We start from the raw sequence: 26310 nt of genomic DNA, 5'->3' as shown, positions 1-26310 counted from the left end.
CTTAGGGGGAAATTCACGTGGTGTGAAATACTTTCTCTATATTCACAAACAGAAATCTGGGCCGTACCACTTTATGCAGACGGCGAGCAGATGATACTTGTTCCGTTTCAAGCAGCTGTTTTTAGTAATAGTTTCCTTTGACCTTGGCTGGGGTCAATACTACTCACTGTTATGGGCAGACCTCCACAGACAGCTTAACTCCACTAGAATAAAGGTCCCCATACACGGGCCGATTCTCTCTGCCGATATCGGTCCCTTAGACCGATTCGGCAGCTAAGCGGCCCGTGTATGGGCACTCCCGACGGGCCTGCCCGACCAATATCTGGGCTGAAATCGGGCAGGTTAAAAAAATCTAGTCAGATCGGGGACCGCATCGGCTTGTTGATGCGGTCCCCGGACCGACTTTATCTATACCCGCTGTTATAATTTGATCAAAATTACCCTGGATTCTCCTGATATCGCCCACCCGTAGGTGGGCATATCGGGAGAAGATCCGCTCGCTTGGCGACATCGACAAGTGAGCAGATCGGGCTGTGTATGGGCACCTTAACATTGTGGAACATCTTCCATACACAGATCAAACCAGTCGGGCAGAGAATAATTATTTGACCAGGGTTAGATAGGAGATAAAAACATGAAAACTGCTGAATAAAGGGGGTGGTAAAAAGTCACAGCAGCTTCCTGGTGCTAAAGGGAGAGGCGAAGGAAAGTTAAATGGCCACAGATGGTGGTGTGGCTCTAGAGTTCTGGATGTACAGGAGGCCACAGTTTAGTTGGTGCAAGTGTAATTGAGAAATTCACAAAAGTGGAGATAGAGGTTTGTGAATAAGGTGGAAAATCCAACAACTATATCACCACTTTTATGAATTTGCCCATTTAAGTCCAGTATTTATTTATTTTTATATATATATATATATATATATATATATATATATATATATATATATACACAGTATGTTTTAATGGTTTGTTTCTTGTGCATATACTCACATTTATATGTTTCATAATTATGTTTATTTAAATCATAGATCTTGTGAGTAATGAGCTACATTTTTTGTAAGGTTTCTTTTACTCCCTGCACCTACTGAGCTAAGCCGGGATGGGTCTTCCTGAGACAACTGCTACATTGTTCTAGATAGCCACGGAACAATCCTTTGCAGCCCTATTCTTGCCCATTATACCTTGATTGGGAAATTATTTATATGCCTTACATGTCTCATCTGAGAATTTTCCCATCACTATCAAATAGGTTATCTGTAGCACATTATCCAAATACACTTTTTAATTCATGATACAAGTTACATAGGGTTTCCTTACATGGGGTTATTAATGTAGAAAATATATCAAGTTCAAGTCATCAAAATTTATTAAAAACAGATATGGTGAAAGGTTTCACTTTACATTTTGGTTAGAATGACCTGTAGGTATTTAGGGTATAGAAAACACAAGTTAGGGCAAAAAAAAAAAAAAGCAAAGAACCCATTTCCACCTTTTACTATAAATAATTAAAGCAGCTCCACAGGAAATATTAAAAGGAATTCAATGTGTTTGCTATGTAATCATATAACCAGCAATACAGTAGCAAAAAAGAACAGCAGGTTCCTAATATGATTCAACTAGATCAAAAGCCATTCTCTACATAGCAAATCAGCTCAAATACACAATGCAACATAGACAAATACACATTCAGGAACCTGTATATTTGCTAACAGACAATAGCTGCCTTCTTTACAGTAATGGATGAGATAGGCAGAACAACATGAAGGCATGTAGTAGTGCTCAGTATTTGCAAAACTCATGAATAAGTCTAGAATGTGCAGGACAATGAATGTATCGCCCAATATATGTACAACCTGTAATAACTATTGTAGCACAACTGGTGCACACAAGAGAATATTATTTTTTTCAGCACAGTAAAAAAACTGCTTATCATTAACTTTTTTATGTTCATTGTTTCATTGGGCAGGAGTGAGCGTGAAGGAAAACATGTTTTTTTTTTTTTTTAGAAACACATCAGTTAAGAGTTTCTCCAGCAGAATACTGCAATGAAATCCATTTTTCAAAAACACAGATTTTTTTTTATATTTAATTTTGAAATTTCACATGGGGCTAGCCATATTCTTCATTTCCCAGGGTGCCACAGCCATGTGACCTGTGCTCTGATAAACTTCAGTCACACTTTACTGCTGCGCTGCAAGTTGGAGTGATATCACCCCCCTCCCAGCAGCCAATTGGCAGAACAATGGGAAGGTAGCAAAATAACAACTCCCAGCAGATATCAGAATAGCACTCAATAATAAGAAATCCAAGTCTGACTTGGGACTCCTCCAATTACATGGAAGTAGGAGAAACAATATGTTACCTGAATGCAGTTGTAATGTGTAGCGCTGGCTCCTTCTGAAAGCTCAGACTCAGGCACAATGCACTGAGATGGCTGCCTACTCACCAATATTACAACTAAAAATACATTTGTTGGTTCAAGAATACAATTTTAAATGGTAGACTGAATTATTTGTTATGTAAACAGTGCCATTTAGAAATAAAAAGTATACCATAAAAATCATGACAGAATCCCTTTAATCTTAAATACAGATGACAGAGTATGAATCTTTGATTCATAAGATCAGTGGGCAAGAGCACTAGCTCTTACACTCTATAACCCCACCAGCACCACTGTTATCACCTACAACTGTAAAACATATTAAAAACTACAGAATACTGTCGTATTGTACTGTATTGTACTGTTGTCTGATGTTCTAAAATACTCAATATGGTTTTGCAAAGAAAGCAATTCTGGAAAATAGATATCGAATAAAATACCTGCAGGGATTTGGCAACACATGTCTTTCAAGCTGTATCAGCAGTGCAACATTCTAAACAAAAGCTGATTGTTAAGAATATATCGATTTGCTTTTTACTTAGAAAGCGCCACATATCCCTGCCCAATGGAATTCTGATACCTGGAGGCCTACTTGGCTTTCCACTTGATTCAACAGCAATGGCAAAAACCTCTATTTAACTTGTGTCTGCTGTTAATAAGATTAGGCCCCTATATCGCTCAACTATAAACACTAGCATTATTAATGATTTATGACCCCTGTATCGCTGTTAGGCTATTTTCTATACTAGTTCCTCCTATATTGCGTCATTTCAGTGCTGTAGGTCAGAGTTACAGTGTTAAAAAAATTTGTACTTTGTACACTTGCATTCATCACACCCAGTTGAAGGCACATGGAGCTACTTAGTTGCAGCTACTCATCACGGCTACCAAAGGCCAGAAAATACTCTGCCATAGACAATACTGACAATTGATTCTGCTAAAACACACATGGAGACAATTATCAGTAAATGATCAGTATTATCTATTTTAGTAGCCAAAACAAGTAGCTGCTACTAGTAGCTGTGTGTGTCTTCACCCTAAAGGCATAAAAGGAGGGAATGTTTTATGCAGTAGCTTGGCTGAACTTATGTGTAGGAATTATTAAAAAGAAAAACACCACACAGTATTAGCATTCACCAAACAGGATAAACGAAGCAGCTGCCTGATACTCTAAACAGTTCTTTGGAAAATAAATAGAAAAAATTGTCAATCTTTATGATTTCAAATAAACATCTCAACTATTTTACATCTCCATTTATAAAACAAGGTGTGCTTTAAAATCACACGAACCATTAACAATCCTGAGCTTAAGACTTCTTCTTTGATCCGGCATTACACTGCAGAATATTCAGCTTATCGTGACATTCCAGTTTCTCATATTATTAACCCTCTGTGCAATGAAATTATCACCATTTAGTCCGACATAGATAAAAAATGAAGCAGTTGTAGAAAAAGCTAAAGTAGGTTGGACTCTATTCCACCATAATGCTGCTGTCACTCTGGAAGAGGTCATCTCGCATTGCATTGTATGTCTCTCTGGTGCTTGAATAACAGTCCACTAGTAGCACTCACAGATTTGATTTGCAATAAGGTTAAAAGGAAAGGAATATTACATATGGGTAGCTGGCCTCTATAAATCTTTGCAACATATCAGTAGACATAGAGGTCATAGGTGCACACCCAACTTGATGGGAAACTCCAGTCTGGAAATTTCAACTCCACTGTTTTCAGATGAGGAGAATTGCGACTGTCTCCGAAGAAGTAATGTGAACCGACTGCAACTGTCACTATTCCCTTACTTTCGTCAGCTGAGTTCTAGAACAAGCAAAAAAATGCATTACTTCCGAGGGAAAAATACTGACTGCACCTAATAGCTATTTCATGTCATGGGGAGGTCTCTACTCACATTAAAAAAAACCTCAAACTGGGTCAAGTCTTCTAATCTTACCTTAACTTCTATCCAAAACTTCCATGCTGGGGCATATAGTCCGTGAGAGTAAAATATAAAATAGTCCTTTTCTCCACTGGCTATAGGAATTCCATCACCAAGAGACCAACTGGACAATACAGAGTCAGCATGTGGGCGTACATATACAGTCATGTGACTTGGTCCTGTACAGAAACATTTTGTGTGTCTCAAAGCATGTTGTTTACTCGTTGGATATAAAAAAGCAGCAGGACAAGCATTTCAACATTTCAAAGGCACTATATTATGATATCAGTGTATCTTTAGCACTGAGATGAGCTTAGGCTCTGTGGGCTTTATTATCCCTGCTGTTTAGTGAGTAGTAAAAGTTTGTTAAAGTGAGGAACATACACTCTTTTATTGATAGCCTAGCAACACCCTCTCTGGCCCCTTCGGAAATTCAGGGCACTAAGCACCCACCCCAGGTGTAGCCTTTCTACTCTCAACGTGTTTTATGCCTCCAGTTTGGTGGTAGAAACACATCACAACAGAAAGGGTTAATATTATATCCTATTTTCATGGTTTCTTTATGTGGGCTAAGTGCAGCAAACTGAAGAAAAAAATAGACAGTAGGCTGATATGAATAAGCCTTCTCTTATTTTATTAGGAGGCTAGATTTTCATTACCTATTATTCCTTTATTTTATGCACACAAAACTGCTAACTTCATCACATGAGGATATCCTTTAAAATTACCCATTTGAGTGACCTTTATATATTATAATAGCTATAATTATTGACTAACTAAACAGATAGATCTTTTTTATTGTGTTGCTTGAAGTAATCAAATCAAAGCCAACTGCTGATTGGCTGTACCTGGTAACTACTCTGGTGCAATTTAGCACCTAGGTTTGTAAATGAACCCCTGCATATGTAATTTTAGAACTCTGCCTTTAAGCTTCCATACATGATTTATACAGTGTATTGGTTACTCACCTTTCGCCTCAAAATGCAGTCTTGTAGTACCCCAAGACATCTCCTCCCTGGACACAAGTTTAAATTCTGTGTGTTCGTAGATAGGAGCTGGTGGGGCTGGGAGGTACCAGTTTTTTCTGGATGATAATTTAACATGAAAATGTAAATTACAAAATAAAATGGAAAATCCAAATTGCACCTCAGGGCATGAACTTAAAGGAGAAGGAAAGTCAAAGTCACTTAGGGGTGCCAAAATGTTAGGCACCCCCAAGTGACTTTAATCGCCTACCTTGTACCCCGGGCTGGTGCCCCTGTACGGAGAGAACAGCACCAGCCCGGGGTAGCAGCGATCGCTTCCTTCTTCCTTGTTCGCTGCGTGCGGATGCGCGGTAGAGTGAAAAGCCGAACTTTGAACAGAGAAGTCGGCGTTTCACTCCGCCTCACTGCGCCTGTCCCGGACATTTGCCAGCAGCGCGAATAGGGATGAAGGAAGCTACAGGTACCCCGGGCTGGTGCGGTTTTCTCCAAACAGGGGCACCAGCCCGGGGTACAAGGTAAGCGATTAAAGTCACTTGGGGGTGCCTAACATTTTGGCTTTCCTTGTCCTTTAAGAGCAAATATTGGCCAAGGCTAAGTTAAATGCCTTAATATACCCTAATTTCAAACACTACTCAGACTGAGCACACAATATGAAATTTTACAGAAGCTGTACAATGATAAACAATTGAGCAGGCAAAAGTTGACACTGCACAAAAACAATATCCACTTAAATTATTATTATTATTATTAACATTTATTTATAAAGCGCCAACATATTCCGTAGCGCTGTACAATAAGTGGGTTTATAAACTGGACATACAGTTATATACAAAGCAACCAATAACAGCAAACCAATTACTAGGGCTATGTTTGGACATTGAGGTCAGTTATGTGGTGCATTCACAAATTTTACAGATTTCCTATCTGAGTAATAATGTTGCAGCATTTAGAGCATTCAGCAGCACTGTAGAACTGCCATTTCTATTAATTATACTACAGTAGAACCCAGAAATAACATTTCCAGGAAATTATGCTGTTTATTCGTAGTCCGGCAGAGGTAAACAGCATGTTTTTCTTTTTGGAAAAGTTCTTACAGAACTGGGTTGTAAACTGCAGGAGGGAATAATAATACAGGTATGGGACCAGTTATCCAGAATGCTCAGGACCTGGGGTTTTCCGTATTAGGGATCTTTCTGTAATTTAGATCTTCCTACATTGAGTCTAATTTAAAAAAAAAAAATCATTTAAATATTAGTTAATAGGATTGTTTTGCCTCCAGTAAGGATGAATTATATCTTATCTTAGATCAAATACCAGACACTGTTTTATTATTACACAGAAAAAGGAAATAATTGTTAAAAATCTGAATTATTTGATTAAAATGGTGTATGGGAGAACTTTCTGGATCACTGGTTTCCGGATAATGGATCCTATACGTGTACAAAATTTACACAGTTTATATTACAGAACAATACAGTTAAGTAGTTTATATTACACAACCAACCTGATCAAATTGTGAACAGGAAAATACCAAGGAAAGCCACAGAGTGGGGCATCATCACATGGGGCACGCACAGTATCATTTAATTCAGGAAAATGAGGAGTGACATGAGATATTCCAGTGTAATCAAAGCCATTAATCCATATGCCAGAATCTTTTTTTACCACTTCTCCTGTCAAACTGTGAAATGTTCGGGTTGTATGCTGTAGTATTAAATAGAGATAAATATAATAGACAATATCATGTTCAGTAATTTAGGTACACAAAACACTACATTTATTTCCCTCCTTAAAACACACAAAAACAAGCATCAGAGAAATACATAAGCCAAGTCATTATACTTTTCATCTATTATAATAATTATAGTGCCCCAGTGTAAAGCTGACTGTACATGTGCCCATGATGCCTGCTGACTCATGACTTATTCGGTGGTTTATTGGTACATGTATGGAAACAAAACAATGACCTTTCCAACAAGTACCAGATTTGGGCATTATCGAATATTAATTTGGACAGTGAAAAATCTTGTGGGGCCAGAAATACATTAGACTGCATATGCAGTCTCTCTGTAGGCCCTCCATGCGATATGATCAAAGGCCTGGCAAGCAAACAGATCTGCCATTGTATGGTAAACTTAATGTTAGAACATCTAAACACTAAACATTATGCCAAACTGAATTGTAAAAGAAGCCAACATTACCCTCACAGAATGTCTTGGATCAGTGACCTGACAACTTTTGCCCATATTAGATTGTCTAAAAATTATAGAGATTGTTTTTACTATCCTTGATTTATATAGCACCAACAATTACAGAGATTCTAAGCTCCATGTGAATGATGTATAATCTATAGTGTCTAACGCACACACTATGGTCAGTTGTATCCGGAGCCCATTAACCTGCCTGTATGTTTTTGGCCTGTGGGAGGGAATCCACAAAAGAACAAGAACACAGATTGATTGAACATTCTAATAGGGCTGTAGACTATATGGACATGATTAATATAGGAAAATAAAAGAGTATTACCTGCAGGAAGATCCTCTTTGGTTTAGGGCTGTCAGTACTGGAGCTGTATGGGAAGAACATCCCACTGCAGACAAGCAGGAATGTAAGAACTGATAAAACAGCCAAAGGTACAATAATGTTCTTGGTGTTTTTTACTAGATAGATAAAGCTAATCTACAGGAAACAAGAAAAACATGAATTAAAATGTTTAATTGCCAACAATGTTTACAGATTATGACTTCTTCCCATCAGTACTAGTTTACTATTAGGCCACTTTATTTTCCCTCTGCTATACAGATAATTTGTAAAAATTTACTGTATACACTGAAAAATTACAATTTAAAAGTGAAAGGGAACAGTTAATACAAAATGTTGTTGAAAGTATATACACTTTTGGAGAAAAAGACCCAGGTGCCATTAGCATTAATTGCATTAAATGTTAGTGCTTAGAGTCTGCCCCTAAACTCAATTAACAGACTTTAGCGCAAGCATGTGCTGTAAATTAGCAGAAAAGAAATGGGGAACTGTTGGGGGCATCTGTGAAGGCACTGATATTTCCTGCTAAAGCTATGGTACTCTTGGCCTGGAACAGAACTCCAAAACACAAAGGGGGGAATTCACAAAGTGGAGGTAGCCCTTTTTTGGAGTAAAAGTGGTGGAAAAACTGGTGGAAAGCCGCCTAAATTCCGACTCAACCGACACTTTTCTGTTTTTGGTGAAAGAAAGACAGTTTACAGACACTTTTGTGAATTTGTCGTTAAAACGACATTTATACGACGTTTTAACGTCATTTTTTCCCGACATTTTCAAAATGGAGTAAAGCTCAGTGTAACTCTGTCAGACCAATTCTAAACTCTTTTGTTTTGTTTTGTTTCCCCCAGTCTCCATTTCACACCTAAGGTAGGGGCCCCATTGGGGGGTCGTTAACATATTAATGAGGATTAGCAGCCTATTGTTAGGGGACAAGTTTCTGTCTAACCCTAGAACAATAGGTGCAAAAAGCCTCATTAACATTTTATAAACAAGTAAAACACTGATGAAAAAAAAGTTTAATTTATATCTTATATATAAAAAGTTTTTACCTCACATTTGTATGATTATGCTAGTTTTAGCTCAATCAATGAGGCAATAATAAATGTTGTGTGAATATATTGTAAACACTTTTATTAAAAGGAAAAGTAAAGCCTCCCAGGCAGATTTTTAGTTTAAGCAGCAGAGCCCCCTCTTTAATCACTTCACTGACATCTGCCCCAACGTATCTGTGCCCCCATAGCATGCCCAGAACTACAGAGCTGCCTGACAGCATTGGCCCCCACCTGTTCCCATCCACCATCTTAGTGATCAGCAAACAGCACAGGCACACTGGCACCCAAACTGGGATATTGGGGTACAGGGTTGGACTGGCCCCAACAGGGCACTAGATTAAAATCCACTGGGCCCTAGCTCTATTCACCGGGCATGTTGGTGTGGGGGCCGGATTGCTGCTGACCAGTAATGAGTAGGGGCTAGAGAAGAAGGTATTTAGACCCTTAAATCTTGTTACAGAAGTGGAATTACACAGAAATATAGAAAACATTTAAAAGCCCAGATTGTCCTGAAAAAATTATGTATAGTTTCCCTGGGCAAACTAAAATTACCCCTCAGGAAATGCCCCCAAATTGAAATGACAAATGGCATATGAAATGCAAAATCCTGCTGGTAAAATCCTTACCCAAAGGCTCGTGTAGATGTGGGACTGGGTTTGATGGCACCGACAGATTTACTAACTGCTAAAGGCAAATTCATAAAAAAAAATGTTGGGAAAATGACAAAATCTGAAATCTATCTCCACTTTTATTTTGTCTCAATATCACCACTTTTGTGAATTCCCCCCAAAGTCTCACATTTCTAGCTTAATTCTATTTTAATTTAGTTCTGCTTTAAGCCTGAATGTAACATAGTTTGTGGCTGTTGTGGTACTCACAAAGTAAGATATCAGCATTATGGTACATGCGATAATCAGGAAACCTAGCACAACGTCAGGCGGAATTTCTGTGCCACTGCGGCCAAGAATAGGAGTGAACATTTCAAAGACTGCCCATACATGGTACATCGTGTGCAGATAGGGTGGAAATAATCCAAGAAGATAAATCACAGTAAACTTATAGGGAGAACCTATAAAATAATGAAAGAAAGGGAAGATAAACATTCTTTGTATTAAGGAAGACAGAATCATGCAATTAAGTAAAAAATGTATGAAACTCACAATTATATCACAATCTATCTTAGATAGATGAGGTTTATTTATTATTAAGATTTATGTTAGATTCCTTTTTATAATCCTTTCAAAATTATTACAAATTACAACTTTGTGTGGGTTGGAGCTTAAAGCTTGGGTAAGGCTTTTAAGCTAAATTAGATTTAATAAAAAAGCATCAAATATACATTATTCTCTATACATCTACAATTCTTATACAAAATAATTATTTTTCTGCCAACGTATATTTTGTTTGAAGATGCTTGTCAGATGGATATATAACTGTTATATATAAAAATATAAAGCTGTTTTACATTTTGGGCCTTCAGATAACTGTGTGCAAATTGTGAGCCTCCTTTTCCTGTACACACTGACCTTGATGGATAATATCTGGTTGAAGTAACAGCTTTGTGAGCAATGGGAAAATTATCCATGCAGCAAAGAAGTAAGCAGAGCACAGGCCACTTTGTGTTAGCAGCACCAAAGGAATGCACCAAATTATTAAGGAGATGTCAAAAAACACGTCGCCTAGATACTGGCTGCTTGCTCCCTGTAAACGGAAAAATAATCTAATGTTAATAAAAGGAAATCATAACTACTTTGGTCTGGCATGCGCTTTAACTATGGGAACAATTCATAGCATTCTAAATTCCGAGACATGAGAACAGAAACACTGGCCTGGAGCACATGGTACATTTTTTTGTTCTCATTTTCCCCTCATGCATTTGAGCACTTACAGATGTGGTATGTGTCTTTTATTAGCTTCACTGGTTATTTTGTCAGATGAGAAATGATATATATATATATATATTTTTTTTTTGTTTTTTTCACTCCAGATGAAGGTTTCTGTGTGAGACCGAAACATTTCTATTTTTGCATTTACATTTTGCTCACAATTCTTTAAATCCTAGGAGTGCTGTCCTTGTGCGTATGTATATATACATATATATATATATATACATATATACATATATATACATATAGAGTCCAGATATCGGCACTCACCAAAATAATAGCCACTGTCCGGGTGCTAACCCTATGTTCATGCACCTTCTCCAAGAAAGCACTCACGGAGCAATATAAAAATAAAATAATTTATTAAACAAAAAAAAGACTTTTTTGTTTAATAAATTATTTTATTTTTATATTGCTCCGTGAGTGCTTTCTTGGAGAAGGTGCATATATATATATATATATATATATATATATTACCAGAAGGGTGGCACACCGCATTAATTAAATTCCCAGGTGCACGGTAAAAATATAACACTTCATATAAAAGTTTTGCTGGTCTTATATATATATATATATAAGGCCTCTGTATCTTGCCTAAAAATAACAAAAAAACAGGTCTTTGTGCTAGCCACCAGTAATCTACTTGTGTTGCAGAATTTAAAAGAAAAGGTGCTCGCCTGCTGTTCAGATAGTCACTCTTGTAGACTACAGTAAAGGCTACAGGTAACCCGCAAGTAGCATACCTGTATATATGTATATATATATCTACATTTTAGATTCCAAAATCTCAGATGTTTTTTGTCTCTGCTCAAGAACATTGATTAGCTTTCTTTTTTTTTTTTTCTTTTTTTTTCAATTCTATTGTTGAAATATTGTAAACTACTTACAAGGAATATGTGTTTCAGAATCTCAAGAATGTAGAAACATTGAATGATTTTCCAGGTTATTAAAGGTAAGCATGATTTTTCTCTCACTCATTATTTCTGCTTGATAATTAACACTTACAATAACACATAGATTTGGTAGAGATGTACTGATAGAGATTAATTAACATTCTGTCATTTATATGCTTCTCCCCTAATTTATCTGTTGAATACCTTAATGCACATTCAATATTTGCTTATATTGAAGAGAGGGAAAATGTGAGCCTAATAGAACATTTAAATTAGTGTTTACTTCAGCTGAGCAATAGCAACCTTATTAAGCACTATACCTGAACAATGTTTTGTTTTACATAATGCAGTTGCTTAAAATGGGTTGTTTAACCTGTTTTACAATTAAATAAATGAAGGGGTCTAGTACTTTTGGGCAATTTTTCATTTTTCATCCTCCTTTTGCTATGCTATGCTTTCCACTATCTGCTAGAACACAGTCATTGGGGATTGCTTCCATTCTGCTATAAAAGATTATGTGAGGTTGGGCACTGATGTTGGGAGATCAGGCAGAGCTTACATACAGAAACGAGGAAAACATGTCACATGTTTCATACTACATGTATGAAAAAAAATGGTTTAAGACTTACTGCAAAGAAGAAAGTCTTTGCTAGGGAATGCACCAGAATAAGTTTGGCCACAGCTGCGGATCCATAGAGGAAAACAGAAACATAGAAGTGTGTATACCAAAATAGGGCTTTTCCAGCGAGTGACACAAGCACAGCAATGATGAGGACAGTCACTAATGCAGAAACCCAGCTTACTAATGTAATCAAAAAGCCGTACACAAGGTCCCGTGCATAGTTTGTGCCTGTAAAGTAAAGTAAAGTCAGAAACAGTCAATATCCAGTGAGTAGCAAAATAATTTTAACCAATGCCAATCAAGCTGATGCTAAAAACATAGTCCCCTTATTGTCCAACAGCTACAGAAAATAATTTTTTAAAAAATGCAACAATTTGTTTGCTGTATTAGTTTTTTTTCAGATCCTGTTCTTTCTCAGTAGATACTGTAAATCAATGTTATCTCCAGGTTACAATATTTTCACTCCATAGGAGGTGATGGTTGGCAAAATCACATGCATCCATTGTAGAAAACAGGTCTCAAAATTAATAGGAAAGTATTATCATATTAATTCTATTAAGTCAGGTATTAACTGGTGATATTTAGGTACTGTTCAGAAATGAGTTAGGACAACTAAGCCCCCCCCCCGCAGGGGCTTGTGGTTTGCCCTCCTCTTGATCAACTTTTAAAGGGCTTTAGAAGACTTTATACAATTCAACATAACACTTTTCTAGCATGGCTACAGTAAGTTTTCTATAATATTATGTCTATGCAGACTTTCAGAGGCTAATCTCTCCACAATAATAGTCAGACTGATGGCATCCCTCCTTCCCACACTGCCATTACAAAGAAACATATAAAGACTCAAAGGCCAACTTTGGATCCTTTTGGCATTGTTCTTGAGCTACAGTTTACATACATAACTGTACTGCAGGTCCATAGCTCTGAGGCAGAACACAGAGACCTACAGCAATTCATTAACTGTGGAAAGCAGGGTGCAAAGTGCAAAAACATGGCAGACTGCATCTGTTTTTTGCACTTTGCACCCTGCTTTCCATAACATAAATTGCCCTGATGATTTTGCAGTCATTTAAAGGGATACTGACACTGAGAAACTTTAACTTTAACAACTATTATAACATTGTCTTTAATTTTACACCTATCTCATCCTATTTTACACCTATCTCATCCTCTATATTCCTCTATGAGGGGGCTGCCATATTTGTGCAGCAGTAGTCTGTTAGCATTAGAAGCTATAACTGACAGGTTGAGAAGAAACAGGTTTAGGAACCTCAAATAACATTTCCTTACAGCATAAAAGTTACCTATAGGTAAATTTTAATGTACATTAATATTTTGAAGTGTATTTTTTTAGTGTCAGTAAGAATAGTGGCTTCTCCCAGGAAAGCAAACAATCTCACAACTTAGAGACAGCGCAGAAGACTGGAAAGAAATCATCTTATTATACATATTAATGTAATAACCTTACTACTGTTAACCTACTTTGCTGAATCATACCTGAAAAGGTTTGTTCAAATAACAAACAGAATGGCCAATCCTATTGGTTGAAGACAACTGCACTGCATGCGCATTTAATGTAATCCAGTCACTGGTAAAGTGCCCTACACTCGGATCTGCCTGACCCACTGCACGTATAAAGAATTGTATGGATGGCTTTCGAGGGAATCTGAGCATGAGCACATGGGAAAACAATGCATATACAAATGACTAAGTACTTTTAAATTCTCAGAAGAGTGGTTAACAGTATAAGCAAAGCAAGTATGAAACATATACTTTAAAGTCTGCTTTGAATATGCCTTGTCATATAGTTTAGGTATGTCTTTTTTTAAACAGTACAGAGTAACACTCACCCCCTTGCTTGTATTTAATAATTTTTTTGCCGATATAGAAAAGGGTTACAGCTGCTGTAATGTAGTTTATGATGGTTCCAAGACGGGCTGGGTAAGACAAAACAAATAATCCACACACATCGAAGAACACCATGTTCCCATGACGGAATTTTGAGGACTCAGCAAGCTGGGACGAAGTAGCTAAGTAATGCAAGACGCCAAGAATATTGTCACCTGCAAGAGGAATAAAGACGTTCATGTGAAATGGACCTCCTGGTATGTATTGCCTACGGAAATTCAGTTACACCATTCAAACATAATGAGATCATATTCAGCAGGGCCCTATTTACCTCCTGTGTTGGTAAGTATTTAGAAGTAATCTGTATTTTGTAGGTACTACTATTACTTTTAATAATATGTAGTAATATATGGATAACCACATGAAAAATTCAAGGAGCATAACTGCTTGTTCACACTTTTGGAAAGCACCTTGAAACTAACACTGACCTATTACAGATGTAAAACATTTAATTATATTTGGCATTTACATACCTGTGGTTAAAACCTGTTGAGTACAATATAAAGCTCCCTACTACAGACATAGCCTATAAAATATTTCAAATGCAGGGAACATTGCCACAGGAGTTAGTGGTTATGCACCAGTAAACAAACCATGTATTTTTTTGAGAAATAAGACTACAAGCCATACAAACCTGCTCTCTGTATGGACTCGGTGAGAATTCTGTTCCATGTGTCATATTTTGTATGGTAAATGTAGCCATTCTCAATGAATGCCAAGTCAATTCCTAAATTGAATTCAAACAGAGATTTAAATATTAAAAAAAAAAAAATATTTGTCAAAATTAGCATGGGGGTGTACTTACTTAGTGACACCAAAAAAAGAGATGTGGGTCAGCACTACAGGCTGCAGCAAACAATTATGATGCACTGGCCACCCACATGACCTGTGCAGCATCACTTACAGAGATAGCACATTTTATACAACCACATTTAGGATTATATATAATATGTAACCTAGGGAAGGGTGCAATAACAAATAAATAGCAATCCTTACAATATCTTATGCTATCCTATAATCTATAGCAGGGCTGTTCAACTACAGGCCAGTGGGTCAGATGTGAACCTCCAAAGAATTTTTATAAGTCTGCCTGAGGGCTACACAGACTTGATTGTATGACATCATCATTTAATATAATCTAATATAATCTGGCCCTCATACTCATGAGACATAATTAGCCCACAACATGACATATGCTGGACAGCACTGATCACTGATTATGAAATATACATATTTTTGTTGTTTCATTAGTCTTTTTTTAATAATATAAAATCAAATGTAAAAGTAAACCAATGGTATTATAATTTATCGTCTGATAATTAAATAATTGTACTTTATGGAGTCAAAAGCATATCTGCATAAATGTGTGTAACACATACACCCCACCTGGAATGTTACCAAAATCTCTATATATACGGAAGTCTGTATCTGAAGGGATAATTCCACTTTGGAAAACTTCCTGGGCTACCACCGATGCAAATGGATGAACTGCAGCTAAAGCATATGCCTGCACCAACCACGGGTTTTCTGGGCCTATAAGAAAAGCATAGCAGGTTAACAATAAATGACTGGGAGCTGATGAAAGGGACCATCTTTTAGTCAAGATCTGCAGAAAAAAAAGGGACAATGTGGAGAAAATATAATGCAGTGCTGTCTTCACCATATTGGGCCAAAACAAAATTAATTCAAAATACAACATGGTTGTTAGTTTAATTTCATAACATTGGCTATGTCATGCTAAGGAGTCTTCTAAGCTCATGGACAGGCAACACAAGCCTAAGATGGTGATCCCTGACATACAGCAATGAACAAAATAGGTGTGGTTTTAAGTGTGAAATGATACTAATAATAATCTTTGCTTCCAAAAACATAGATATAGAAATCCCTGCATTTGCATACCTGTCTGAAACACTAGCTCTTTTCCTCCAACTCCTGCAGCTTCTAAATTAATGAATGCTCGAACCATCTTAGCCCATGGGTGCTGTGTGATGAATCCATGACTACCCTATGTTAAAACAAAGAAGTTCATTGAATCAATTTAACATTTGACAGCTTTTTGCACAAAAAATGAAAGATGAAAGCTATGTAACAATGGCTTGCGTTTTTGTCAGAGAAAAAGATTCATTTAACTGCTTTGCAAAGACTTGGTCAAGGCCTTGTAGCAAGCATTATGCTACTTACCTGCAGGATATTCTCTTCTGCGCCATTGAATAGAAAAATAATTGCATGCCTTAAGGGTTTTGAAGAAACTGATAGAGAGCCCAATATTTCAAGCATGACCGCACAGCTCACTGCATCATCACTGGCACCTAAAGCACAATTACAACAGATATGGTTCATTATTAAATATAGGTCTATTTATTTTTGGTGTGGTTGCCTTGAGAAAGGTCCCAGGGAGGACCGAAACATTGGCTGTATATGCACATTTAAATATATTTTTTTGAATTGCAAAGAAATCCCAGTGTTGCTGGTCTTTTTTGGACAATGTTTTATGTTTTTACCATGCACCTGGGTATACAATTAAAGTAGAGTGCCACCCTTCTAGTAACACACAAACAGAAAAAAATGCCATGTTACCATTATTACACCTTTTTTGAAAGTAGATTTAATAAGACAAACCCTTTATAAAATAAATATTTCCATTTATGCAATATATAATATACATAATAAAAATGAAATGGATGGAGGGAAGTAAAAAACATGCCAGCCAACAGGTCTCTACACACATGACTAAGCATACACAAACCAGATCTTCTGCTGAGACAGTCCAACTACATTTATATGGCATGACAGTATAGCCTGTCTATATTTATAAGCTTGAACTGACATTAAGTGCAACTTTGGCCAAACTAGTGTTAAGGTATCCTTAAACTTAGGGGCAGAGTATTCTGTGGTGAGCTCTAATCTCACATTTTTAAAAATCTGCCCCTAAATGTTTTAATCCATGTATGGTCAAATCAAATCCATAACCCATTAACCGACTATTAAAATATTATGCTGAAATGTGTTAAATATGACCACACATTTAACCGAACCTGTATATAATAACTGCATCAATATATATTTATATATTGTGGTTTAAAAATTATTAATGTGTTGAACTGTGGTACATGTAACATTTACAATGTTTTCATTGTTTGCAGGGAAAAAAAAAATTATATATATATATATATATATATATATATATATATAGTGGGTGTGCAGAGTACAGTGAACTCTAACATCACTAATATTTGCTATCTATGTGAGCCACACCAGGAGTCCATATCTTTTTGGGAGTGGATCTGAACCTTGATCCCATATTTAAAAGATACTATAGTTTACCTGGCGTATTTGCTACAGAGTCAAAGTGACAGTTTGCAAGAACAGCGTGCTCTGCTCCAAATTCAGGTTCCAATTTCACAGCAATATTAGTAATGTTGTCATAGTAACTGGTGAAGCCCCCTAGAAAGTCAATGCTAAAAGTGCCTGTGGGCCTTTGTACATCCACTGTTATCTTGTGGACCGAGTTGACTTTTTCTTCAATGTCTTTAATCTTTCCCAAAAGGTAATCAACTGCAATAATTTCATTTTCAGGGCTTCCCACTATTCTGGAATCAATGGATGTGATCTGTTGCAGGTACTCCCTGTAAAACAAAAACAATATAGTACTAAATATGGTCCCACGACAGCCAACAAACAGGCATATAAACAAACTAAAGGTGAAAATATTACACAAATGTTATGCAACCTAGACAGGTAAGCCTGTGCTCCCAAAACAGTATGGAACAAAGTATTTCTTGCTGGCATTCTTTTAGATCGTATTGGTTATTTTGTACGTAATTCGGTATGTTTAAAGTATAAACCCTTTTAGTGAACAGCGCTAAGGAACTTGTTTATAATAATAATACTTTTGCAACTACTGGGGTACCAAAATTTGCCAGTCTTTAGAGTCCAATAAACTGTGCACATGACATCTGCCATTCTGCAGAAGGTAGACAGTGTATGTGGATTTATAAAGAAAAAGTACTCATGGGGTGCGTCAGAAGCACACAGACAGCAGGGTAAGACATGTGGATTTTATGTGTACAAAGTTTAAAAGGGGTGAAGTGGCAACACTTGAGCAGAAGAACAGGTTAAGGCACTACTTTTGAATGTTTGTGCAGGCGCCAAAACGTGTGCAGACTTATAAACCTGTCAGGGAAGTCAGGGCACAATCAAACAGACGTGCCAAGAAAAAGATAACAATCGCATTACATTTTGTACAAAAGCACATTTAGCTGGCCCTAAAAGCATAAACATAAAGAAAGTGAGAGAATTTCAGGAAGCATTTGACTACACTATTCAAAACCCTCTCTCTTTAGGCCTATATATTGTGTTGTCCAAGGAACTATTACACTAGTACTCTTTGCTTTGGGACTATAAATGCCTGCACTGCAGACCTAGGTCATGTGTTGAAGAGAATATGACCCCCCACAATGTCTATGGACACACAAGACCAGCACATGGAAGCACTTGCCTGAGGATGTTACCCTCTGGTTTATTAGTCATAGGTGGAAACACAATGTTTCAGGGGCATGCCCCTTTGTCAGGTGTAATGAAAAAAAATATGCTGCACTTCAAAAAAGCTGCTGAAAGAAATGTTTTTATATGTTAATATAAAAAATATCAAGGCAAAAGGCTTGCCTCAGTTAAAGGGGATGACATTCTTACAATTCTTAAATTAAACTGCATACATACATACACCTAAAACATCTTTGCTAAAAATAAGCACTATAAATAGGACTTGTGTTGAAAATGCATTCTACCTTTTCTTTTATTAAAAAAAACAAAAAAAAAAAAAAAACAACCTATGTTACAAAAATTACCTACTATTTACCTAATTCAGTATTTTTTTTGCACAAATTCAAAACTTAACTTTTTTCATTGAACTTCCACCCTTTAAAACAGGGAGATCTGTTCAGAGCTCCTAATCTACTTTTAAACAAACAAAGCCTAAGCTTCACCTTTGAACAGCTCATTAGCAGGATTCTCAGTGGGCAGTATGGGATCCATTAAGGTGGCCACGCACGTGGCGATTTGGGATCTTTCGTGCGACCATCGGTCGCACGAAAGATCGTTCAATCAGCCACTAACCATTCAGGGCTGAAACGGCAGATAAGGAGGTAGAAACAATAGGATTTCTACCTCCTTCTGCTGATTCAGTCCTGACGGCAGATCTTTTAACCTGGCCGATCGGCGAGTTCACCGATATCAGCAGCCTCCTGCGGTATCGGTCGACTCGCCGACTTGCCATACACGCACCGAATATTGTACGAAACGGGGTTTCATACGATATTATCAGTGCGTGTATGGCCAGCTTTAAACAGAAACCAGTTATCCAAAAAGCCCCGAAGGTCGTCTCCCATAAAGTCAATTTTAATCAAATAATCACATTTTTAAAAAATATTAGCTTTTTCTTTGTAATAACAAAACAGTACATTGTACTTGAGCCCAACTGAGATATAATTAATCCTTATTGGATTTATTAGTGGTAAAACAATCCTGTTGTGCTTACTTAATGTTAAAATGATGTTTTAGTAGGCTTAGAGTGAAGACAGATGGAGAAATAAGTCGCCGCGACTTTTAAGAAAGTCCAATCGCGGCAACTAACTTCCATGTAAAATATACAAGTCACTGCGAGAGCATGGTACCACACGCCAAGACTTTTAGCGGTGGCAATTAGTAGCTGTAACTGGATTATGAACAGGGTCAGACGCGCTGACCATAAGTTTAATTCAGGTGTGGGTTCGGATGGGTGGGGGCCCCCCAAGGCAGAAGCCAAGGTGGGCCCTGCACCCCCCAGTCTGCCTCCGATTATAAAAAGCCCAGCAAATAATCACCCCATCTGTCTTCGTCCTTAAGGAATAGAGATCCAAATTACAGAAAGACCCTTTAGCCAGAAAACCTCAGGTTTCAAGTATTCTGGATAAAAGGTCCCATACTTGTTATCAATTATATCATTTCTTCATCTGCTCTTTGGGGCCAGGAAGTAACAGGAAACTGGTTTCATTTTCTTGTTTAGTGCCAGAAATAACAGAAACCATAAATACTTCTTAATTAAAACAATGAGCAAAAAGTATGTTCAGGACAAGCTCTATTCATTGAGTGCATTGAGTTGAAGAGACGTGTATATTGTCTCTCTAACATTTAGTATGGTCTAAAGATAATGGTATTTAAAAAAAATATGATATTTGCCTTTCTAAAGTATTTAACTGTTCGTTCTTGCTCTCCAGTATAGAATTTAAACTGGTTTATGGTTTCTAGGGCTTTGTTTACACTTGCAACCAGGTTGTTAGGCATTGCATAGCACAGAAACCAACGAGTAGTTTGCAGAACCTGCTACACTGACAGCCGAAGAGCTTATTGGGAATGCACAATAGGAATCATGTGATCTATCCAGATCGCAAATTACTAAAGATAGAACTTCTGTCAGACCACTCGTATTTTTAAGCCCAAAATGATTAATGTCAGTCAGTGAGAGCGCCAACTGATGACAGGATATGAATGCATGGGATACATACCTGGCAGTAGATGCATTGAAGCCCGTACTATGCCCTCCCGGTGTGACAAGCTGCCGCAGAGAGATGTGCACCAGCCCTCGCACACCCAGAACATAGAGCAGCAACAGGACTGGTACAGCAGCGCCAAACCCTCCATCAAGTTGTCGCGGTTTCTTCTTTTCCCTAACACTTTCTTCTCTACGGAGCCCAGAACCGCTTTCCGCGGCGACATTATTCCGGGGTCTCCGGATAGTCAGTCCGTCCCCTGTACGCTCCATGCTTCAAGCACAACAGACCCGCCCACACGCTACAGAGGACTAGGCGCGGCCAATCGGAAAAAGCAATGTCAAACTCTGACCAAACAGAATTCATTCGGTTAGCAACCCTACCGATAAACCAATCACTAAACGATCCGGCTGGCGAGTTACGGATAGCTAAGAGGGACAATATGCATTGTTCGGAACTGATAAGGTGGTGAGAACTTTAACGCTTCGAGCGCCAACCTTAATAAAGTTTAAGGTTCCCCTCCTTATGTCTTGTTTTAATATATGACATTTTTTGATAAAGGTTATACCGAAATTGAGAGTGGTGAAAGAAAAGCTTGTATAACGAATATATGAAGGACATTCATTTTAGTAAATAGATGAAACACTTCCCACGCACCCCATACAAAAAAGGTACTGCAAAGGGGTATAGCTTCACTTTGTACCTAAGCCAGTGCAGAATTTAAGCGGTGGCTAAATGTGTGGAACTGGATTATACTTAAACTGTACTTATGTCTTATATATCATTGAGTAAGTCATCTAATTTAAGGACCAGTGGGAAAATGAAATTGCCCCCCTTCCTTTGCTGCAGTAATAAGGTCTGTTCTGGGAAGGCTAAATCTGGCCCAGGGTCGGACGGGGTGCAGGGCCCACTGGGGCCTCCACCCCGGGTGCCATGCCGGTACCCCCGCCATGTCCCTTGCACCCCCTAACCCGCAGAGCCTCCCTTACCCCCCGCGGAGCCCCCGCTGAACCTCCCTAACCCCCTGCAGGGTCCCTTACCCGACATCCTCCACTGAGCACGTAAAGGTTTAACGCATCAGGGGAGGAACGGTCGGCCGGGGGAGCACCGGCAAGGGTCGGGTTTGGGCCGCCGGGGCCCACCAGGTTTTGTCCCAGCGGCCCAGTCTTACCCTGAGCTGGCCATACACGCACAAATATCGTACAAAACCTGGTGGGCCCCTGAGGTGCCAGTCTGACACTGGTCATGTCATCGATCAGGCGGGACAAAAAAATTTCATCTGGCGCCGTTGAAGGCATCTAAGCAAAGGCATGTGTTTAGGGCTGTTTCTACCTCCATATCTGACCATTCAGCCATGAACATTAGTGGAGGGAACAAACACAATTTACAATAATGAAAAATTGTAATTGTAGTATGTATGCTCACCTTTACTCCTAGATATTAAGTCATAACAGGATTCTGGGAAGAAATTCCTTTAGGCTCTTAGAAAAGTCCAATTTACATGGGTTTGTCCCATTTACATGGGTTTATCCTATAGGCTAACGCTCACCCACTGGGTTTTCAATGCAAAAGCCAGGATAATAGCTGATCAAATTCCCAACTACAGGCCGGTTTCACCCTTCTTGGGGCTCATCAGTGTAGTGCAGGGTTTTCTGATCAGCTTAGGTAGAGTCAGGAGTGGGGATACACGAACAAGCTAAAAGGGTTGAGGAGACTGCCTCATACATATGCAACTAAGTCATAACAGGATTCTGGAAAGAAATTCCTTTAGGCTTTTAGAAAAGTCCCATTTACATTGGAATACTGCACAGTACTACAAAAATTTTAGTGAGTTTGGGTACCAGATATGACAACCTAGGGGTAGGGTTGCCACTAGGTTTGCCACCTGGCCAGTATTTTACCTATGGTTAGATTACATGGTTACAGAGTACAAATGTTGTATTTTGTACAAAATGATGAATTTTTAACATATTCTATAACAGAAGTATACTAACCTTAATCCGCATCTACAGAGCAAAGTCAGGCCCTGCCTCACATACCCACTTTATTTAGCTTTGTCATAGGCATATAGGGTGTGTATGCTTTTGACAAAAGGTGTTAAATATTTGCAAAATGCTTGCCAGGCCTCATTTTTTAAATAGTTTTTTATTTTTCATCTGGAGTCCTTACAGAATTAGGTATACACATCTGGTATACACAATCTTGGGAGCTTCACATATTTGTAAAGAATACTCAAATGTAGGGGCAGGAGAAAGTACTAACAAGATTAATCCTTCTTCAGGTTTGCATGGTCTGCCACATCACCACTGAACTGTGGTTGCATATAGATGCAAGGCAAAAATATTGAGGTTTCACTGTTTTATACATTACCACAAACAGACAAAGGCTAATACTCTGTTCATGCAGGGATCTTCCTTAAGGGTTATACAATCGTGGTACTTACAGCCTTATATAGACAAATGAGCCCAACACCAACACCCAATGTGTCAAGGTGAAGAAAGTGGGATGCTCAGAGCATTGAAAGCAGTAACTTAGCAGCTACTGGTAATTGTATCCCTTGCTGCCTAACATAACAAAGCAATGACACAGCAAAGGTCATTGCCACATTGTAAAGAACCAATCACCCATATTAGCACATTAAATAGTACAGTAGATGCATATTAGCAAGATATGCAGAGATTAAGGACATCTAAGAAATCAGACCTTATGATTAACTTTATGCTGCATATCAAGATCCCTGCAATGATCCATCAAATACAACTGTTCATAGTATTCCTCAAGGTTTGTATTTCCTTTTGATCCCCAACATAATTTACCACATCATTTTCCATCACTTAAAAATATTGCACAGCCTATACAAGTTAATGGGAAAATTCAGGAAGCAAAAACCACTGGAATTTTAAACCAGGTAAGTAAAAATCAAATTAATAAACCAGATTTTACATGACAATGGCTGGGTTTAAGATGGCAATGTGCGGTGTATCACTCACTTTCTATTCATTCCTACGGGATTTTGTGTTATTATGTGTGCATCTGAGTAAAGCATACCTTACAGCATTAATTTGCTGAGATGAATTTGAATGCTGACAATTTATCCACTTTTTTTGATTTGGCTGAACCCCCAAATCCTTTGTTAAGGATTTGTCCGAATACCAAATCCAAATTAGCATATGCTAATTAGGCTACAGAAGGGTTACATCTTCATTAGCATATACTAATTATTGCGCAGAAGGGTTACATTTTCAACTTCCATGTCTACGTGACAAAAAGTCACGTGATTTTGAGGATTCAGATTCGGTTTGACCAGGAGCATGGATTTGGCCGAATCCGCATCCTGCATAAAAAGGCAGAATCCCGAACCGAATCCTGGATTCAGTGCATCCCTACTGACAATGAACCATGCCTAATTGCCCAATAGCAATGACCAACCTCATTAATGCTCTAGTAGTTGAAGAAAAGCAAACACGGAGATTTTACCAAATGGCTCAGCAACATTTTATTTATGATAAGAGACTGTTATAATAAAGAAGGAATTAAGCCATAAAGATTGGGCAAAATCATGGCAAATAATGCCTTCATTATAAATGTGCATATTCCTAAAATCCTTTAAAACATACTGGAAAGAAACCATCAAATTGAACAGATTTAGAACATATTTACTTAGGCTTTTAGCTTAAATGAACTGCTGGTCTGTAATGCTAACTCAAGGCAAGGGTTTTCCTGGGGCTCTGGTAGGGCCAGCCGAGCAAAGGCTGACCAAATGTTCCCTGTTAGGGTGAAGACACACAGAGATACTTAAGGTGGCCATACACGGGTCAATTGTAGCTGGCAATATCGGTCCCTTGGGCCGATTCGGCAGCTTATCGGCCCGTGTAGGGGCAGGAACGAGGGGCATGCCCGATCAATATCTGGCCTGAAATTGGCCAGATATTGATCGGGCAGGTTAAAAGATTTTGTCGATGCCCCATTGCTGCCATTATAATTTGATTGTTTGGCCCCAGGGCCAAACGATCAAATTAGCCTACATGATCCCCGATATCGCCTTTTCACCAGCAACAATAGGAGTTGCCAGTGAAAAAGTCTTTGCATTGTTTTGATTTTCCAAAGTTGCACGAAGTTGCCTGACACTTTTAAAGCTTCCCCTGGGGGCCATCCCCTTTCCTATTTGGAATACTAAAAACAATGTGCTTTATGTGTGGTTATGTTAATAAAATGTCAATATCATTGTCACTTTAAGATACTGAGCAACTTTAATAACTGTAAAAAATATATGTAGTACAATGCAAACACCTATCAGAATATAAGAAGATTATTTAAAATACAGTGATAACCAAGTGGGGCCTTTTGAGATGTTGTAGAATAATACCCCTGAAAGCTTGAAGCGTCCACCTGATATTAAAGGAGAAATAAAGGTACAATCACTGGGGGTGCCAAATCTTAGGTACTGCCAGGGATTGCAATAATTTACCTGATAACCCAGGCAGGGTTGGGTCCACCCTACCTGGGTTATCAGGTAAATTATTGCCTTGCAGAAAAAAGGAACATGCTGCAGCACTTACTTTTGCAAAGTAAAACAAGTGCTTTGTTAAAGGGATTGTTTGGAATTTTAGCCATTACTTGGTTACTTGGGTTCAAATTATTTTGCACTGAGAGATTGAAATTTGAATAGGAAAGGGTCTGAATAGAAAGATAAGTAATAAAAACTGACAATAACAATTTGTAGCCTTACAGAGCAATAGCTTTTTGGCTGCTGGAGTCAGTGACCCCCATTTGAAAGTTGGAAAGAGTCTGAAGAAATATTTGAGAGAAGAAGGACTTGGAAGGACACTGACCTGGAGTAACCACCTTCAGCTCAGAGATTTAGAACCTGCAAAACTTGCCAGTCTTGGCTTCTACATGGGTGCCCCAGGCTACTTAGCTCTTCACTGTTGGCAGTGCTGCTTCCCATCCAGAGCCTGTGTAGCTGCTATTCTTTCCCTAGAACTCTGCAAACACTCATGTTTTACTGGTGTGTTTTCTTCCAGGATGTGGGATGTACAAATCAGCTAGCACTTCTCTCATTTGTAGAGTGTAATACAGCACAGATTCCACTTCCTTTTCTTGATATTGGTTGTTTTGTTTCTGACTCAAGGAAATAACAGCTCTTTTTACAGACAAATGTCCATGCCACTGAAAAAGCTAAATGCTCCCATGCACCACCTAGTGGTATATATGAGAATAGCACTCAATTGTAAACCTTAAAGGAGAATGCAAGTCAAAATTTAAAAAGCATACTGCCCAATAGTCCTCCTATATCCTATATCACACGTACTTCACATTTTCTAGAACAGGCAGCCATCCCTAAAAAGGTATTCTCCTTTCCTTTCCCTCCTTGCTTCATACTGCACATGTGTTTCATTCCCCCCCTCCCCTCTGCCAGATCAGCTTCTGATTGGCTGGTGGGCATGTGTAGCTCAGAACAGGAGACAGGATCAAGTTACACACATGCTCAGAGAATAGGAAGGCTGCCGCTGGCAGCCTACAGGAAGGACAGAGAGATTTCAGTGATGTCACTGGAGTCTTCACACTGCTGTAGGCTGCCAGCA

General features: G+C 38.3%; 1 protein-coding gene across 1 annotated transcript; it reads right to left on the bottom strand.

Moving 5' to 3' along the window:
• Window positions 1-1343: 1343 nt before the first annotated feature.
• ermp1 (endoplasmic reticulum metallopeptidase 1) lies at window positions 1344-21145 on the bottom strand. The gene is made up of 15 exons (XM_004910796.4): window positions 20741-21145; window positions 17523-17824; window positions 16380-16507; window positions 16098-16203; window positions 15585-15731; window positions 14833-14925; window positions 14141-14353; window positions 12298-12518; window positions 10416-10590; window positions 9768-9958; window positions 7826-7978; window positions 6804-7003; window positions 5282-5397; window positions 4329-4492; window positions 1344-4195 (listed from the first exon to the last, which is right to left on the bottom strand). Exons 1-15 carry the CDS (start codon window positions 20995-20997, stop codon window positions 4031-4033), a joined length of 2631 nt encoding a protein of 876 aa, XP_004910853.1. The 5' UTR covers window positions 20998-21145; the 3' UTR covers window positions 1344-4030.
• Between the last annotated feature and the right edge of the window lie 5165 nt (window positions 21146-26310).

Source organism: Xenopus tropicalis, chromosome 1 (assembly GCF_000004195.4).
Source record: "Xenopus tropicalis strain Nigerian chromosome 1, UCB_Xtro_10.0, whole genome shotgun sequence".
NCBI classification, from domain to species: Eukaryota; Metazoa; Chordata; class Amphibia; order Anura; family Pipidae; genus Xenopus; species Xenopus tropicalis.
Note: the sequence above shows the minus strand (reverse complement) of the source record. Positions and strands in the feature narration are given on the sequence as shown.